Here is a 19,669-nt window from a genome sequence, read left to right on the forward strand (position 1 = left end):
AGTCTCCGGTAAGAGCCGACTTAATATCACAATTTTCCCATCCAAAAACTTGCTGGTTGACGTAGAGAAACATGTTCGCTTGACCGCTCTGTGTTAAAGCTTCACAACAAACAAAGAAACACCGGCTGTGTTTCGGTGCTAAAGGCAGCTGCAATCCACCGCTTTTAACCAACAGCATACTTATTTGACGTCTCCATTATTAATTGAACAAATTGCAAAAGATCAGCAACACAGATGTCCAACATACTGTGTAATTGTGCGATGAAAAGAGACGACTTTTAGCCGTAAGTGGTGCTGGGCTAATATGTCCCCTCCAACCAATAACGTCACAAGCACGCGTCATCATTCCGCGACGTTTTCAACAGGAAACTCAGCGGGAAATTTAAAATTGTAATTTAGTCAACTAAAACGGCCATATTGGCATGTGTTGCAATGTTAAGATTTCATCATTGACTGCGTGGTCGGTAGTAGTGGGTTTCCGTAGGCCTTTACCTTACACTTACAGATGTAGCGACCAACTGTAGTTACTGACAGTGGTTTTTTGAAGTGTTCCTGAGCTCATGTGGTGATATACTTTAAACACTGATGTCGGTTATTGATGCAGTACCGCCTGGGGGATCGAAGGTCCGTAATATCATCGCTTATGTCCAGTGAATTTTTTCCAGATTCTCTGAACCTTTTGATATCACGGACCATAGATGGTGAAATCCCTCAATTCCTTGCAAGAGCTCGTTGAGAAATGCTGTTCTTAAACCATGGGTGTCAAACTCTGGCCCGTGGGCCAAATTTTGCCCGCCGTGTAATTTAATTTGGCCCTTGAGGCAATATCAAATTAACATTAGAGCTGGCCCGCCGCTGTAACGCCGCATTCACCACTAATACTCATACTCGTCAACCCTCCCGATTTCTCGGGAGACTCCCAAAGTTCAGTGCCCCTCCCGAATTTCTCTCGATTTCCACCCGGACAATAATATTGGTGGCGTGCCGTAAAAGCACTGCCTTTGGCATTCTCTACATGTCGCCAGGTCCGCTTTTCCTCCATACAGACAGCGTGCCGGCCCAATCACATGATATATGCGGCTCATACACACACACAAGTGTATTCAAGGCATACTTGGTCAACAGCCATACAGGTCACACTGAGGGTGACCGTATAAACAACTTTAACACTGTTACGAATATACGCCACACTGTGAACCCACAGCAAACAAGAATGACAAACACATTTCGGGAGAACATCCGCACCGTAACACAACATAAACACAACCGAACAAATACCCAGAACCCCTTGCATCATTAACACTTCTGGGACGCTACAATATACCCCCCCCGCTACCACCAAACCCCGCCCCAACTCAAACCCGCCGCCGAAAAGAGGCATTCAATTTGTATTTTTATTTTATTTGATATGCCATTGATATTTTTTAATTATTATTATTTAAAACTCGATTTTGCATGTCACTATAAAGTTATATAAGCCTTGCTTGGTCAGTATTCAATGCAAATCTTGTTTGGGTCCCTATTCAAGGATTATTTTGTTCAACCTCGGCCGGTGGCTTCGTTCAGTTTAAAATTTTGGCCCACACTGTATTTGAGTTTGACACCCCTGTCTTAAACTGTTCAACAATTTGCTCACGCAAAGTGTTAACCCTCGCCCCATCCTTGTTTGTGAATGACTGAGCATTTCATGGAAGCTGCTTTTATACCCAATCATGGCACCCACCTGTTCCCAATCAGCCTGTTGACCTGTGGGGTGATCCAAATTATTGTTTGATGAGCATTCCTCAACTTTCTCAGTCTTTTTTTTTTCACTTGTGCCAGCTTTTTTGAAACATGTTGCAGGCATCAAATTCCAGATGAGCTAATATTTGCAAAATATAACAAAGTTTACCAGTTCGAACGTTAAGTATCTTGTCTTCGCAGTGTATTCAATTGAATACAGGTTAAAAAGGATTTGCAAATCATTATATTTGTTTTCTTTTATTTACGATTCACATAAAGTGCCAACTTCACTGGTTTTGGGTTTTGCACTTTCATTTTTAAAGACGTATACGCTCATTTCATCTTTTATTATTATTCTTTTTTATGTGTTTGCCTGAAGGGCGGGGTTACTAAACTGTGGTTTAGTGGATACGTTTTATCTTCCTGGCCAAATATAAAACACTCGAGCAGCATTCTGGAATAGGAGCACTAAAACGCGCAGCTGTTGCACTGCGGCGAGAGCAGCGACTGCCTCAAAGTCAGATGGCGAACTTCTTGCACCAACGGGGGCCACTGCATTAGGTACACCTGCAACACTCAGCCCACACGTTTTGCATTCCCAACATGGCCGAGAGCCGCTTCTAATATTGTGCAGTACTGGTTCATCTCCAAGAGAGGACAAAAACGTCCTGCTGCTTCTTACGTAACGGCCGAGAAAAGGAAAAAAAGGGGGGAAGTTTGATCCTGGCACACATTTCAAGTCGGAAAGCAACAATTCTTCTCTTTAGGAAAAGAGTTGAGGTTGGACTTTTCTTCCCTTTTAAAGTTTTTTTGGGGAGGGCAGCTGAGCGGAAACCGCAGCGTTTGAGTGGAAGCAAAGGCACACAAAGGAAAATGTACACTCCTTTTTTTCATTGGCATTGTTTTGATGAAGGCAAGAGAGGAGGGACAGTGCGAGCTTTTCACAGCACATGTTTTTGCTGCTCGTCGCTTTGGCCTTGAAGCGGATTAAGAGCTCATTAAAAAGTAATTACATACTTCATGTCGACGTTTGAGGATTAAATGACGACTGCAGCCATTTGGTAGGGATGCCCAATGGGAGCGAGGAGGAAACACAAGCAAGCTTTGGTCAAAGTAAACACAGAGGGACGCTTTTTCTTACGTCTTGGACGTTTGCTTACACCACAAGTTGCCAACCGCCTTTTTCGGCCCAAAAATTGTCTAAAAGGGCCACAAGAGCAACGATGGTGATGAGTGTCTCTCATGACACACTTTCTAGTCCACACAAAATTAAAGCATGCGCAGGCCATTTTGATAGTTTTCATTTTCCAACCCAATAAAATGTATTGCATTTTTTTATTAAACCTTTATATTCTCAAACTGTGGTACGCGGGGTCATCTTAGAATCCCTTACTGAAATATTCCAACACAGTGTTACTGTTCAAACTGTGTATTATAATGTGGCCGAAAATATTAAATATTCTTATTAAATAAAACCCCTGCTTTTTTTTTTTTAATGCTGATGTATTTTAGAAGGTGCCATATGTAATAATTTAATGTCAAGTCATTATTAAATGGCCCTGATATGTCAAAAGGCATTAATAAATCATGTTCTTTTCCAATGCCTCTATAACTGATAGTAGTTCAGCCAGGCTATGCTAATTTCAAAATTGGAGTTACAGCCCCGAAATCTGGTTATTGTTTTCATTTCGATGTCCCGCCCTCCCCCGTTTGACCAATTATAAAGTCCGTGAGCGTGTCTCATCCAGGTTCGTCGAGCCATAATGTTATGTTACTTACGGTGCCTTGTATATAGATTTTTATTTTTATTTTTAGCTAAGTACCATGTGACTTGTTGAATGGTGGACTAGCAAAGTAAGATTTTCGTTGTACGGCAAACTGTCTGTTTAACTGTGCATATGACAATAAACAATCTTGAATCTTGAATCTACTGCCACTGGTTAAGTTACTAAACATGTCAGACCTTGGGAAATCTAAAGGGCCTCTTTACGATTCTCAACTTATTCATGACAAAGCCAGGAACAAAATGAGGATTTGTATCGGGGGTGCCTTTGAAAGATGGAAAAGCTTGGAGGTGGAGATTTTTTTTTTTCATCTGACGACAAAATTGCTAACTTCCTCCTTGATAGGTAAGTCAGGCATTTACGTTTTCTTAATACTTGTAATAAATGGAGATGGACATTCGGTATGTAAACTATGTTGTCCAATACAGTCTATGATCTTGTCTAATAAAGCTGGTATGTATGTGCATTGAATGCTTAGCATGCTCGTCCGGTCAATGACACATCGACATATAGGCTAACGGGGGAAATATATGCCTGTTAGCCTGTATGTCCATGTGTTATCCAACTGATAGGGCAAAACATATTTTCGACAAATAAAATCTATGTGAACATGGGTAGTGTCAGTGCCTATTTCCTTCTCAATCGCTGATTCGCTGAGGAAATGGGTACCAACATTAGCACGGCTGTCATTATGGCAATGTGGAGACAGCCAAATTACATGATAAAATCACATGATTATTACATATGGCACCTTTAATGTGAAGTGTGAAGTGAATTATATTTATATAGCGCTTTTTCTCTAGTGACTCAAAGTGCTTTTACATAGTGATACCCAATATCTATTTATTTATTTTTTTTACATTTAAACCAGTGTGGGTGGCACTGGGTTAGGGTTAGGGTTAACCCTAACCCAATGCTACATTGCATCGAGGACCCGCTTGTGGCTGTCAAATTTGGGGGACAAACCTAGAATGTGACGTCCACATGCGTTATCACGATACAACCATAGTATTAAAAACGTTATCGTTGGTCAAACTGATATCAAGTATATCGCGCCACCATAGTTCTGTTGTTGCTCTGTTGTCCAATATATTTGTTCTTTAACGACAATGTGGTCAAAGAGTTTCCTTTCCACTTTCTCATGCAGCTTAAATCATCCATTCATGCATATACAGTAAACATAGTAAATCTTACTTTTCCTGCGCGTTGGCTGAGCTTCTTAACGTGAACGGGACCAGTTCCTTGGACTCGCCAGTGACCTCCTGGTCATCAGCCGCTCCGTTGGTGCTGACCAAGGGGTCCGAGACCTCTTGGTGGTTGCAACTGCTCTCCAGGCTGAGCAGGAAGGACTCGGCCCCGGCGACGGCGTCCGTGTCAGCGGCGTGCGGCGGCCATGCCGGCGTGGAGGTGATGAGCTGCGCCATCGTCTGGTTGCAGGGGTTCTTCAGGCTGAGAGACAGCGATCTCGCTGATGTGGAAACAACTAGAAGGATCGACACCAGACCAAAAAAACTTTTGCTTGCATTCTTGTCTCCGATGTCACGTGAATCTGCAGGGCAACAGGTGGTGCTATAACACCTCACCTTAAAGACATTGTAGCCTATTCGAGGGCGTACTATGTCATTTATTGTCATTTGGAATTAGGGCTTGGCGATATATCGATATACTCAATATATCGCGTGTTTGTCTTTGTGCGATATAGAAAATGACTATATCGTGATATTCGAGTATATATTCTCACACAGTTATTTTTAGCTGCGGGCATTACGCTTCATGTGTTTCCCACTCTTTCTCGTTCTCATAGAGACTTAAACAAGGGCACCTTTTTACACAAGTCACGTGTGCAATGTCACACGCTCCCGCGGAGCAGAGAGGTAGCGACCTGGTAACGTTAGCGGTGATGCTAACAGTGAGGTGCGCGTGGTAATACGAGAGAGAGAAGTTGCGAATCAGGTAACAAATGGAGGAAGAATTAATTACCAAGAAAAACAGCACGGGATCCATCGTCCGGCGATGGTTTGGCTACAAGCGGGAATATGTTCAACATATATACGGCAAAAGCGTTGCTACAAAAAGTATCAGCACTGCTAATGTAGCATCATTTGAAAAGTCACCCGCTAGAGAACAAGGGGTGCTTGAAACTCTGCATGTCAACATCTCCGGCCGGTGCGACACCAACAAAATGCCGAAGCAACTATTTCCACATCAACACCGTATGAAAAAAAAAAGTCAACGTCAGAAAGAGACAACGTCCGTAGGAACTTATTATGCAGCTCATTTTTATTTGACAGTTATTGAAATATCTTGTGTGACATCATGCACAAAAGTGCACTTCATTTGTTTTTAACTATTGTAGTAAAATTCGGTACAAAAAGTACACTTTAATTCAGTTGATATGTAATCTTGGTGACATCATTCACAAAAGTGCACTTATAGCTTGTTTTCAAATGTGTCTGACAATCTTGCACTTTCTGTTTTGGAAATGCCGTGTCACTGCTTCATAACTGTTTAATAAAAACACCTTTGGTAAAATTACTTAGTTGTGATTTCCCTCTCTGCATGAACGTTTAAAATTAGAATATATTAATGCAGTATGAACAAGTATGCTTTAATGTAGACACATAGAATCATCATACTGGTGTGGTTGTATGCATCAAATGTTAATTCAAGGCTAAGGCAAAATATCGAGATATATATCGTGTACCGTGACATGGCCTAAAAATATCGAGAAAATTAATAAAAGGCCATATCGCCCAGCCCTATTTGGAATAGATATTATATTTAATTGAAATGTTGACAATATTTCAGGGTTCCTCACAAGGATAATGTATTAAAATCCATAAACTGCTATAAAATGAATTGAGTAGCTGGCGAATCATTGTGAGATAGAGAACTTTTGTTGTTAATTTTTTTCAGTTTGATATACAAATGTTGAGGCTCCTCTGACCAGCAAGTACTAAACGCACTAAATAAAAGTTTTCTGGTGTTAAATTAGAGCTGGGCGATATTGCCTTTTTTTAAATACCGCGATATTTTTAGGCGATATCTCGATATACGATATATTTCTCGGTATTTTGCCTTAGCCTCGAATGAACACTGGATACATATAAACACAGCAGTATGATGATTCTATGTGTCTACATTAAAACATTCTTGTTCATGCCACTTTTAAACTTTCATGCAGAGAAGGAAATCACAACTAAGTCAATTTACCAAAACTGTATTTATTAAAGTTATTAGCAGGTGACTTTTCAAATGATATTAGCAGTAATGCTACTTTTGGTAGCAACGCTTGTGCCCCACACTTGACAAATTAAAGTTGTCTATTCGACATATTCCCGCTTGAAGCCGAACCAGCGCCAGACAATGGGCCCCCTGCTGTTTTTCTTGGGAATTAATTATTCCTTCATTTGTTACGAGATTCGCACCTTCTTTCTCTCGCAACAACCCGCTAGCATCACAGCTAACGTTAGCTACCTCTCTGCTGGGCGAGGGCGTGTACGTATGTCACGTATGACGTGACAGTATGTGACGTATGTAAGAATGTGCGCCTGCTTGTCTGTGAGAAGGAGACACAGGAAAGAGTGAGGAGAGCCTGTGGTGTAATGCCCGCAGCTAAAAACAACTGCGTGAGAACGTCTACTCGAATATTACGATATAGTCATTTTCTATATCGCACAGAGACGAACCCGCAATTTATATCGTATATCGATATATTGCCCAGCCCTATATTAAATTAACTACAACATTAGCGTGGCATAAAACATTATCACTACTGGGTCGACGTTTCTTAAAACAAAACTACAAAAGATAATAAAAAGCCTTGTCCAGCTGTTTTCTCACAAACTATTCATGTTTAAAAAACTTTGTTTGCAAATGAATATCAGCTCCAAATATATGTTAATAAGTCAAGAAAAACATCATCAGTCAATCTCTACTAAGATGTTACAAACGGACATTGCTTATATAGCAAAAATAGATTGATCACATCTAGTCTTAGATTTAGATTGGTCACATTTAGTCTTAGACTTGGATTGGTCACATCTAGTCTCAGATTTGGATTGGTCACATCTAGTCTTAGACTGGTCACATCAAGTCTTAGATTGATCACATCTTGTCTTAGACTTAAAGTGGTCACATCTAGTCTTAGACATAGATTGGTCACATCTAGTCTTAGACTTAGATTGGTCACATCTACTCTTAGACTGGTCACATTTAGTCTTAGATTGAACACATCTAGTCTTAGACTTAAAGTGGTCACATCTAGTCTTAGACTTACATTGGTCACATCTAGTCTTGGACTTGGATTGGTCACATCTAGTTGGATGATAGGCGAAACAGAGACAAGCCACATAGTCCAGTTGCGATCGATTGAATGCCCTGAGACATTTTTTTAACAGTTACAAAAACAATGGCGCCAATAGAAAAGATAAGTACATTTTACCTCTTGGAAGCTGTTGCAAAGAGTGGAGCAAAAGAGCGGAGAAAATAGCAACATAATGAAGTCCCCTTCTGTGACTGTGGCTCCTCAATTTTTCTCCAGACCAAAACATTCACCAGACAGCTGACCATTGAGCGATTGACTTACTGCGTCCGTTGACAGAAGGCAGTCCTGACTGTGCCGTCTGAGCGGAGGCTCCTTCCTCCAGTTTTTTGAGCTGCTGCACCAGCAAGGCCAGGTGCTGCAGCAGGTCTCGGTTCTGCATGAGCAGCTGGTGTACGCGGGCCTGCGCCTCCATGCGAGCCGACGTCTCTGCCGCCATCTGATCCTTCAGCAGCTGCACCTGCCGGACAAAGACAGAGGACGACGTGTGATAAGATAAGATCAATGTCAATCTCTTGCTGTATTGAAAAGATGAAAAGGGTTTTCCATTCAATCAAAACATGTCCAGAGAAAGCTAAGGCCTTTGAAGTATTTATTTGAGGCCTCAAATAACATCAGAGGACGAGAGGAAAAAAAAGAAATCTTCCAGATATTTATATCTGCCTTGGGAATATAAGAAGAGAGAAGAAGTGTTAGTACGGAGTTGCCCATTTTTGGGGAGGGTGAGAGAGGATTAGCAAAAAAGTCATGTTTTGGTTAAACATTGAGAAAGGCAGTAATACAGCATCAATCTCAAAAGAAACCCATTGGGGAGAGTAACCTTTGACCAAAAGACAAATACAATATCAACTAAAGGTGGCGCCGGAGAGCAAATAGTGAATTTTCATTTTCAAAACCCCCAAAATATTAAATTTTTTGCCATACCTGATGGGTCTGCAAAATACAGGGACTTTTTCAAAAAGGCAGAATATTATTCATGGATAATAATAATAACAAACATAGAAATTTTACTTGTGCCCTTGCGGTGCTTGCGCCGCTGCCTGGGCCCTAACTAGTGATCTATGGCATGGCAACAGTCCTTGTCCTATGCTCTGGGAAGGTGGGGGCTAGGGTGTGCGAAGAACCAAACAGAGCTATCTTTGCACGACCCGAGGAATTTAGCAAAGGGCGACAAAAGAGTTGAATCTTTTTGACCAGAATAGGGCAATGCACTGAAAAGAAGCAATACAACGTATATCTCATAAGAAGCACCAAGACTAAAATTGTGGTTAGACGAGAGATGACTAAAATATTAAAGATTTTGAGTAAAATATTGATCCTATTAATGCTTGAACAAAACATGTTGTAATTGTCTGAATATGATTTACCTCTTTCTGCTACTGTTCATTCAGAATTCATTTCTCGTTGTGCTGATTGTGTTTTGTTTGACATTAAATGAGTGAAATAAAAAGATTGTGTTTTGTTTGACATTAAATGAGTGAAATAAAAATAAAACTAGATCCACAAATTCCATACTCTTTTGGGAAGTACTCTTTATTTTGCCTTAGCATTGTCTTTCCTTGTTAACATTTAAATAAATAAATAAATGGGTTGTACTTGTATAGCGCTTTTCTACCTTCAAGGTACTCAAAGCTCTTTGACACTACATCCACATTTACCCATTCACACACACATTCACACACTGGTGGAGGGAGCTGCCATGCAAGGCGCCAACCAGCACCCATCAGGAGCAAGGGTGAAGTGTCTTGCTCAGGACACAACGGACATGACGAGGTTGGTACTAGGTGGGATTTGAACCAGGGACCCTTGGGTTGCGCACTGCCACTCTCCCCAGTGCGCCACGCCGTCTTTGATCAATTTTCATTGTCCCCTCCCACTGGGGTGCAGCACAGACCATACCATTACTCACTCAAATTATGCACCATGACTAGGAGTGGGTACAAAATTCGATACAAATTCCTTCAGAACTATATCAAGTCACGTAAAATCAAACAGTGCCGTATTTTGACACTTTTGATGCACGTGACATCATGTTCGGTTGCAGACTAAACTCTGGCTGGCGTAAACAATCACTCCAGTAGCACTGAGAGCGGACTCAAACAAACTCCTGAGCAATTTTCAACACCAACAAAAAAAGTAGGCTTGGTAGAAAACGGTTGTACGTAAAACGAGCTAGCTTGATGCTAATTGACATTAGATTTGCCATGGTGGGTCTAATATTAGCATTAGCCATTTTATATGGCGATTTTGACAACTCCGGATTTATTAATGACAACTGTTGGTGTGTAATAAGCGCAATACTTGCAGTTTAAACACTTTGTAGGGCGCAACATAACACATTCCACTTCCTGGAAAAGGCTACTTCCAGGTTAGACAACATACTATAATAGCCTTTACAGCATTGCCATCTAACGGAAGTGCAAATGAGACTCAAATGTCATAAGAAAAATACAAAAGTAAGATGATCAGCTCATTTCTAAATGTTACTTTGTAAAGCACGAATGCGAGTCGTACCTGCGCGACGGCCACCTGCGTGTGCTGCTGCTGCTGCTGCAGCTGATGCTGTAGGAGCTGCAGGTAGTGCTGGGAGGCCAACGGCGTCGGTGAGGGGGAGCAAGGGCTGGTGGGAGTGACGCCTTGGGACGTGACCGTAAACACCGACCTTCCATCGAGGTCCTGGACACAGCACCAAGGAGAGTGAAAAAATTATTTCTGTGGTGGAGAGTAAGAATCAGAAAACATATTTCACAAATACATAAACCAAAACCAGTGAAGTTGGCACATAGTGTGAATCGTAAATGAAAACAAAATACAATGATTTGCAAATCCTTTTAAACTTATATTCAATTGGATAGACTGCGAAGACAAGATACTTAAAGTTCTAACTGGAAAAATTTGCTATTGTTTGCAAATATTAGCTCATTTGTAATTCGATGCCTGCAACATGTTTAAAAAAAGCTGGCACAAGTGGCAAAAAAGACTGAGTAAGTTGAGGAATGCTCATCAAACACTTATTTGGAACATCCCACAGATGAACAGGCTAATTGGGAACAGGTGGGTGGCATGTTTGGGTATAAAAGCAGCTTCCATAAAATGCTCAGTCATTATCAAACAAGGATAGGGCGAGGGTCACCACTTTGTGAACTAATGAGTGATCAAATTGTTTAAGAAAAACAATTCTCAACCAGCTATTGCAAGGGATTTAGAGATTTCACAATCTACGGTCCGTAATATCATCAAACAGTTCATAGAATCTGGAGAAATCCCTGCACGTAAGCAGCAAGGCTGGAAACCAAGATTGAATGCCAGAGACCTTCGATCCCTCAGGCGATATTGCATCAAAAAGCAACATCATTGTTAAGGATATCACCACATGGTCTCAGGAACACTTCAGGAAACCAGTAACTACAGTTCCTTGCTACATCTGTAAGTGCAAGTTGAAACTCTATTATGCAAAGCAAAAGCCATTTATCAACAACACCCAGAAACACCGCTGGCTTCGCTGGACTGATACAAAGTGGAAAAGTGATTTGTGGTCTGTCGAGTCTTCATTTCAAATTGTTTTTGGAAACCGTGGACGTTGTGTCCTCCGCAACAAAGAGAAACAGAACCATCCGGATTGTTATAGGTGCAAAGTTCAAAAGCCAGCATCTGTGTGATGTTATGGGGGTGTATTAGTGCCCAAGGCATGAGTACCTTACACATCTGTGAAGGAACCATTAATGCTGAAATGTACGTACAGGTTTTGGAGCAACATATGTTGCCATCAAAACAACATTAGCAGGGATGCCCCTGCTTATTTCAGCAAGACAATGCCAAGCTATATGTTTCAACTGCATGGTTTCATAGTAGCCCGCGATGAGGTTGCGACTTGTCCAGGTTTTATGCCGCCTTCCGCCCAATTGTAGCTGAGATAGGCACCAGTGCCCCCCGCAACCCCAAAGGGAATAAGCGGTAGAAGATGGATGGATGGTTTCATAGTAAAAGAGTGCGGGTACTAAACTGGCCTGCTTGTAGTCCAGACATGTCTCCCATTGAAAATGTGTGGTGCCACATGAAGCCTAAAATACCACAACGGAGACTGCCGGACTGTTGAACAATTAAAGCTGTCCATCAAGCGAAAATGGGAAACAATTCCACCTGAAAAAGCTACAAAAATTGGTCTCCTCAGTTCCCAAATGTTTACTGTGTGTTGTTAAAAGGAAAGGCCATGTAACACAGTGGTAAGAATGCCTCTCTGCCAACTATTTTGCAATGTGTTGCTGCCATTAAATTCTAAGTTAATGATTATTTGCCCCAAAAAAAACAAGTTTTTCAGTCCGAACATTAAATATCTTGTCTTTGCAGGCTATTCAATTGAATATACTGTACGTTGGAAAGGATTTGTAAATCATTGCATTCTGTTTTTGTATTTACGATTTACACATTGTGCCAACTTCACTGGTTTTGGGGTTTGTACAAACACATTGGCTGCTATTGGAATGGCTTGTCACATTGTAATTCTGCAGCTTCGCCTCTAGAGGGCGGTGTATCTTCATGACAAGGTTAAATAAATGAGCTGAGATTCTTGTTTGGAAGAAGCAGTTTTTAAAGTCAAAATATTGAAGGTGAGCATGAAAGAACTGTCTGAGACAACACAAATGTTTAGCTCGCTCCCAAAGTGAATCATCAAATTATTTTTCTCCACCTGTCACTTGTTGCTAGGTAGAATTCCCTTGTTTAAAAATTCCCTAATTCCACCATTTTCCTATTGAGGAAAGTGTGTTTTCTTACACCACCACGTAAATAAAAACTCCTGATGTACTTTTCTTTAAGTGCATCTCCCTCCTCTTCCTCCTCCACCTCCTCCTCGCTGGGCTTATCAGCGCAGCGCAGATGATCCCTAGTGGGAATTATGGCAGCGTTTTTAGGATTAGCAGGTGCACCTTTCGGCTGCCGGCGGGAATACTAAGCGTTCCTGCCATCCGTCTTTCCCTGAAGCAGCATCTGCTGGGTTACCACGGCGACAAAGCCATCAGCCCCACAACAGCACCATCCCTATGTTTCATCAAGGCTGCAAAAAGCTTGGAGAAGCAGCGCTATCTAGTGGCCGGCGGTGGGTATTCTTTTAATTCAAATCATTCATTTGAAGAGGTGACACAAAAAAGCCAGCAGATGGGGCTGTGGTTAGAAAAAAGCCACACTTTGAAGGTGGCAGAAACTCACACATGACCGCCACCTACAGGAGTTGGTTGGAACTGCTCACCGTGATGGTCTGTCCTGGTTTGACCACGCTGAGTTCCGCCAGACTCTTGAGGATTCCACTAAGGGTATTCTCACACAGAGAAGTGTCGGCCGCTGCTTCCTCCTCATCCTGTTCTCCTTTACCGTCCTCCTCCCCTCGCTCAGCCTTAGTCAGGGTCTGGCCTGCACCAGATGCAGACCACAACAATATACGTCAACTGTGTGAGGACTTTATTTAGGGTCACAGTCATCCCATTGGTCTCACCGTGAGAACTGGACTCCTCCGTGGACTTGTCACTCTGTCCATCAGCGTCCTGCTCGGCGTGCTGCAGACTCAGCTTGTGGCAAACCTCGAAGGCCTGGCCCACCGTCCTAACGATGCGCATGGCCAGCGTCTGGTGCACGCACATGGAGGGGAGGGTCAGGGCCAGGAAAATGTGTGCTTTTTTGGGGGGGGTTGAAGTGGACCTTCTTTTTAGATTTGAAGACATTGCACCGGAAGGAGTTGTTGGAGCCGTCTCTGGCGATGTAGCTGAAGATCTTCAAGTCTTGGGAGTCATGTGACACGTAGAAAATCCTGGGAAACAGGAAGGCAAACTTTAATTATCCACACAAAATGTGAAAACTGTATTACTGTCCTTAAAAAGATACAAATGTTGGCTGCATGGACGTCATCTTTTTGACGTTTCAACTGCACTTTTTAACGTCCAAAATAGTTATTGCTGTCAAACGAGTTAAACACTGGAAATTATTTAAATAAATAAATAAATGATAAATAGGTTGTACTTGTATAGCGCTTTTCTACCTTCAAGGTACTCAAAGCGCTTTGACACTACTTCCACATTTACCCATTCACACACTGATGGAGGGAGCTGCCATGCAAGGCGCCAACTAGCACCCATCAGGAGCAAGGGTGAAGTGTCTTGCTCAGGACACAACGGACGTGACGAGGTTGGTACTAGGTGGGATTTGAACCAGGGCCCCTCGGGTTGCGCACGGCCACTCTCCCACTGCGCCACGCCGTCCCTATCTTTGCCACTTGCAAAGATTTTACATTTTATTTCCAGAAATTTCCCTAGTTTTAAAGTCACGGTAGAGTGTAAAAACAAGTATATGTTTAATTGTGTTTCGTTGTATCCAGAGTTCTTAAACATAGCGCCCACTAGAGGGCCGACAAAAATATGTTTCTCAGCTGTCATAATACAGTAATGACAATAGCAAACACACAGAATAAGTATGGAGCCAAAATCAGTGAGAAGTTTCTTAAGCGCAAAAGCGGTGAAGCTATATTTTCATTTGAACGTACATTTTATTGTCAATTTTGTTAAGAAACATTTTCATTATTAATTTAGTGTGTTTAAGCACAATGTACTTGTATGTAAGTTTATTTATCGTCTGTCACCGCCGGCTGCCACCTTATAGTTTGTATTTTCAGTTTTCCTCTTTTGGTATAGTTGACCTTGTACTTACTACATTACTCCTTCTCCCTAGCGTTCCTGTGTCACCCTTGTGGGTGTAGTTGTGAGACATGCACGTCTGCACCCAATTTTCTCTTGACAGCTGGATGGCAGTCGGCGATTCCACTGCTCGGCTCTCCACGGCAAATGATTTCTATGCTTTGAGTATTTTGCTACCTACTATCTTAGCCATTCCCAGTGCCGTCAGCTTGGTGTTGTTTTTGTAGTTTGCACATCTTGCAACTACAACCCAAGTTTAGGTAATATTTGCATTTAGTAGTTTTTAGTTTTTTTTTTCCCATGGTGCACATTTTGTTTTCTCTTTTTCGCACCTTCGCCTTTTGTTACCTCCTGTTTGGATTGCTTTTGTGAGTAGATTTCCTCAGTAAAAGAAGTGTTTTACTCATCATCTGTCTGCGTCCTTGGGTCTCTCTCTACTGTGTTTCACAGCACTATTTATGAGTGCCTTCTAATGCAGTATATTTGATTAGTATTCTAGATTATAATGCATGCTTTTCTCACCTGCTAGTAGACTGATGTGGCCATTGACCGACAGGCTCGTCCACTTTGACATCCCCCAAGATGGCGATAAAGTTGCGGCAACTTTTTTCACCCTTTGTGAGTATCGTGAGTGAATCTTCATCTAAACGGGATTATATGACCGTTCCGTCGGTCGGCATCCCATCGAGAGTGGAAATATTACAGTAAGTGTTTGTTTTATTATGGTTTAAAATGGTGTGTTTGTATGTTTAGCACCTAGCAATGCTGTTGATGCTAGTGTTACAATAAAGCTACATCCATTTAGTACTCGGCTTTTAAAACGTATTGCTCATCCACTTTTTGTTAGGGCTCAAAAATATAAGGTCTGGATAGTAACTTTTCCCAAAGTAATCGTTGGCTCTTACAAAGTCTGCTTGATTAGCATTGTTGTTGATGGGAAAGAGATCTGTAGATCCTAACATTACCTCACGGATCACGTGACTGGCTTTCTCATTAATTCTCAAATTGGCTCGGAAATCTCTGTGATATTGATACTATTTTGATTATATCTATTTAACCGCAAACTTTGTAAAACTTTTGGTGTCATAAATCAGATATATATGATAATAGATTCAATATAGATACAACTTGTTTTTCCATTATACTGGTACTTTGAGGGATATTTACTGATTTTTAGTTATTGACTTTACGTCCTAATCTTAATTTTTGCATGACTAATTCTATTTTGTGTAATTCTAGTTGAAAAAGGTTTAAATTGAGAAAATAACAATTCAAATAAGATATTTTGGTTTTCCCCACATATAAAACAGTATTTAAAGATTCTGCACCATCCTGAATACTTGTTTTCAGAATGATATACTGATTTCTATTTTAAAAGTAGATATTTATAAATATTAATTTAGGGTGTCTTATCAAGTAAAATTAACTAGCTGCATTGACAGATAATTGAACTAGATTTTAGTATTTATTTACCTGAAATCCAGTCCTTTTATTTTATATTTTGTCAGCTTTTTTTGCAGTGAAAAAATGAGCAATTAATTAATCTATTTTTTTTTAAATAGTTACAAAATACTCTAAACTTTATGCTGGCATTAGCCAAAAAGCTCTCTCCCGGTTGCAGTTAGTCCAGAACGCAGCAGCACGACTTTTAACAGGGGCCAGGAAACGCCAGCATATAACCCCAATTCTTCAGAGTTTGCACTGGCTCCCTGTTCATTTTAGAATTGATTTTAAAACATTGCTGTTTGTTTTTAAATCTTTACATGGACTGGCACCTCAATATATCACGGACCTCATCCAAATTTACATTCCTGCGCGTGCTCTGAGGTCCGAGAGCCAGTTCCAGCTCGTGGTGCCCAAGACCAAACTTAAGACCAGGGTAGACAGGGCCTTCTCTGTGGTCGGCCCTAAGCTCTGGAACACTCTGCCCCTCCATGTTCAAACTGCTTCCACAGTGGAGTGTTTTAAGTTTCGACTTAAGACCCACTTTTATTCTTTGGCTTTTAACACTACGTGAGTTGTGTGGTCCATCCACCCATCCATCCATCTTCTTCCGCTTATCCGAGGTCGGGTCGCGGGGGCAACAGCCTAAGCAGGGAAACCCAGACTTCCCTCTCCCCAGCCACTTCGTCTAGCTCTTCCCGGGGGATCCCGAGGCGTTCCCAGGCCAGCCGGGAGACATAGTCTTCCCAACGTGTCCTGGGTCTTCCCCGTGGCCTCCTACCGGTTGGACGTGCCCTAAACACCTCCCTAGGGACCTCTGTTGTCCATTGTGTTTTTTATACACTTTGATTTCTATTTTACTGTTTTAATTGATTTTACCCTTTAAAAATGTTTTTAATCATATTTGTTTTTATATTGTTTTTTTTTATAATGGTTTTATATTTATTCATTTTTTGTTTTTATTCAGTCATTGGTGGAGCATAATATTGTTTTGTTTTTTAATATTGTTTTTAACATGGCTGTGCAGCACTTATTGTTGTTTAAATGTGCTATATAAATGAAGTGGATTGGATTGGATTGGATAAACTTGAGATATTTTCATTTAAATTGTTACATTACGAAGATAGGTATTCAAACAAAAAAAGTGGCTTCATAAAGTTAGTTCTTGTTTTTAACAGACTTGAACAGATGCACTCTGTTTTATTTCCATAAAACAAAACATCAGGTCCATATGAAGTGTTGATTTTAACACTGAACATCAAAACAAATAAGAGCAATTTTCCAAGTATTGAATGTTGAACGTGTTACTTTTCCTCTGCTTTATTTAATAAATATATATATATTTCAAAATTACATGTTAAACTCTGTCAAACGAATGGGAGGAGATATTGGCTTTGATTGGCTTATCTAGGTGTCAACTCTTTAAAGTGACCAACAGCACCGGCCAAGTCTCGTGACATAGCGAGACCTCTTTTTTGTCCCGGCTACATACTATCGTTGTGTCGCAATTTGTACTGTTCTTGCACTGAGTCCAGCACAACAGGACTGCGAGGCAACTCGCACGCATACAGATTCAGTAAAGTTAGAAATGAAAAACAGTAACATGCTCAATGTGACTGGAATTAATTGATGGTAATTAACACAATAGTTTGACAACCCTATTCAATGGAGACAAGTCAAACACTAGCACCAGGCGGAAAACAGCCACTAAAGCTGAAGCTTGTCCCTTTGCAGCAGCTAACCAATCAGCGGTCAGATGCAAGATAGTAGCAAGTTGGTCTCCACACGGCAACATGAACCACAACGGTTTAGCTCAGTTGGTAGAGTGGCCGTGCCAGCAACTTGAGGGTTGCAGGTTCAATTCCCGCTTCTGCCAACCTAGTCACTACCGTTGTGTCCTTGGGCAAGACACTTTACCCACCTGCTTCCAGTGCCACCCACACTGGTTTGATTGTAACTTAGATATTGGGGTTCACTATGTAAAGTGCTTTGAGTCACTAGAGAAAAAGCGCTATATAAATATAATTCACTTCACTTCACAACAAGTAAGCCAAATGAAAAATCCAAACCAGAGGAATTTGCTGCTATAATCAAAGATGGAAAAAAGGGTTCATATTAAAACATGATTTGTTTTCTACATTTAAAACATTTCATTGTGGTCTACAAAACATTTAATTATAGTTATTTGGGCCTGAATTTGATTTCAAATTTTTGAGACTCATGCAGATCCCAAATACAAAAAAAAAGAGGTTATTTTTGTATTCCACTGAACATGTGCCAGGAAATTAATGACTAAAATAAACATCATAATGTCCATCAAATCCAAAGAGGACACAGAAAATATTGTTATAAACATACTGATTGTGCTCCAAATAGGTTGTGCACTTGAAACATCTTTAGCAAGGATGTGTACCTAATGAGGTGGTCAGTGTATGCAAGCAGCGCCTATAGAATGTTGATTACAGCTGCATATATATCTCATGTATTATACATTCATGCACATGGGTCATGAACGGCAAAGCGTGATGTATACGCAGCAAGCAAACATCAAAAATGGCGACATGTAAGACAGTCATGGTTCGGACCTGTAAATGGGGTCCTGCATGATCAGCATCTTGTTCTCGTCCCACGTCCACTCTTTCCTCTGCATGGGGGGAAAAAAGGACAAAACAAGTCAGCTGACTGAAACACAACATGTGATTGGAGGTTTGTAACCGTGGCGACTCGCCTTGGGCTTCTTCCTCAGCAGCACTTTGACGCCGTCCACAGACACGACCATGCTGACCTTTTTCTTCTTTATGTTCTTAGCCTTGAACTCATACTGACAACAAAACAAAACAATTTCAGATTAAGAGCGTTGTGATGTCAACGTTTGCATTTGAATATAAGTCCACATTCCTGTAATATTGGGCAACATAAAGGGAGAGGACTTGTTTTGATGCAAACTGAAAGACGGGAAATTTACGGGTGGTATTAACAAAATAATGTCGTTTCCTGGGACAGGGGTTCTTCATGACCAAAGAGTTTGTCTTTTTGGGGCAACTTTGACAATAAAATGATTTTTTTTTTTTTTTAAAGACACACCAACTGGTGGTACTGTACCGGAAGACAAACACATTTGTTCTTGGCTATCTGGGAAAAAGCTTCTTTCAAAATAAAATATACAAAACATATGATTTTAAAACATATTTGATTTAATTGAATTTATTTTTAGACATATGTATTTATTATTATTTAATGTTTTCCTTATTTGTTTTTATTCATTTATGTTTATATTAAAAAAAATTAAGAACTTTATTAATTATCATTTGTGTATAAATGGACAAAAGAACATGAATAAAAGTGCTCGTAATTCCTATGGAATGGAAAAGGGGCAGGTGTGTTGCAATGAGAAAGTGAAAAAAATGGGATGTATCATATTGTAATTGTTTGCATGTTTGAAATAAGCTTAAACCAAAAACCATAAAATAACCTCTGCCCTGAGTTTTTTTTTTGTTTTTTTTTGCTGTTGTTAGTTGGTAACATAACTCTAAAAAGCTATAAGGCATTTTTCTAGAAATGGGATTAAAAACAATTGATTAGATTTTAGGTATCATTTCTACTACGTTTACGTTTTGAGCTTTAACTTGTGTGTGTGTGTGTGTGTGTGTGTGTGTGTGTGTGTGTGTGTGTGTGTGTGTGTGTGTGTGTGTGTGCGTGCGTGCGTGCATGTGTGT

At 40.7% G+C, this 19,669-nt stretch overlaps 1 protein-coding gene across 2 annotated transcripts in view; it reads right to left on the minus strand.

Moving 5' to 3' along the window:
* si:dkey-34e4.1 (carboxyl-terminal PDZ ligand of neuronal nitric oxide synthase protein) overlaps positions 1-19,669 on the minus strand; it is a 119,700-nt gene that overhangs the window by 24,172 nt on the left and 75,859 nt on the right. For both annotated transcript variants that reach the window (XM_061908278.1, XM_061908277.1), the window contains 8 exons: positions 18,682-18,774; positions 18,539-18,597; positions 13,522-13,630; positions 13,319-13,448; positions 13,076-13,236; positions 10,345-10,506; positions 8,095-8,290; positions 4,701-4,989 (listed from right to left, as the gene is read on the minus strand). In XM_061908278.1, the coding sequence (XP_061764262.1) occupies positions 4,701-4,989; positions 8,095-8,290; positions 10,345-10,506; positions 13,076-13,236; positions 13,319-13,448; positions 13,522-13,630; positions 18,539-18,597; positions 18,682-18,774 (1,199 nt within the window). The remainder of the gene's footprint in view (positions 1-4,700; positions 4,990-8,094; positions 8,291-10,344; positions 10,507-13,075; positions 13,237-13,318; positions 13,449-13,521; positions 13,631-18,538; positions 18,598-18,681; positions 18,775-19,669) is intronic.

This window comes from Nerophis ophidion, linkage group LG08, assembly GCF_033978795.1.
Source record: "Nerophis ophidion isolate RoL-2023_Sa linkage group LG08, RoL_Noph_v1.0, whole genome shotgun sequence".
Taxonomy (NCBI): Eukaryota; Metazoa; Chordata; class Actinopteri; order Syngnathiformes; family Syngnathidae; genus Nerophis; species Nerophis ophidion.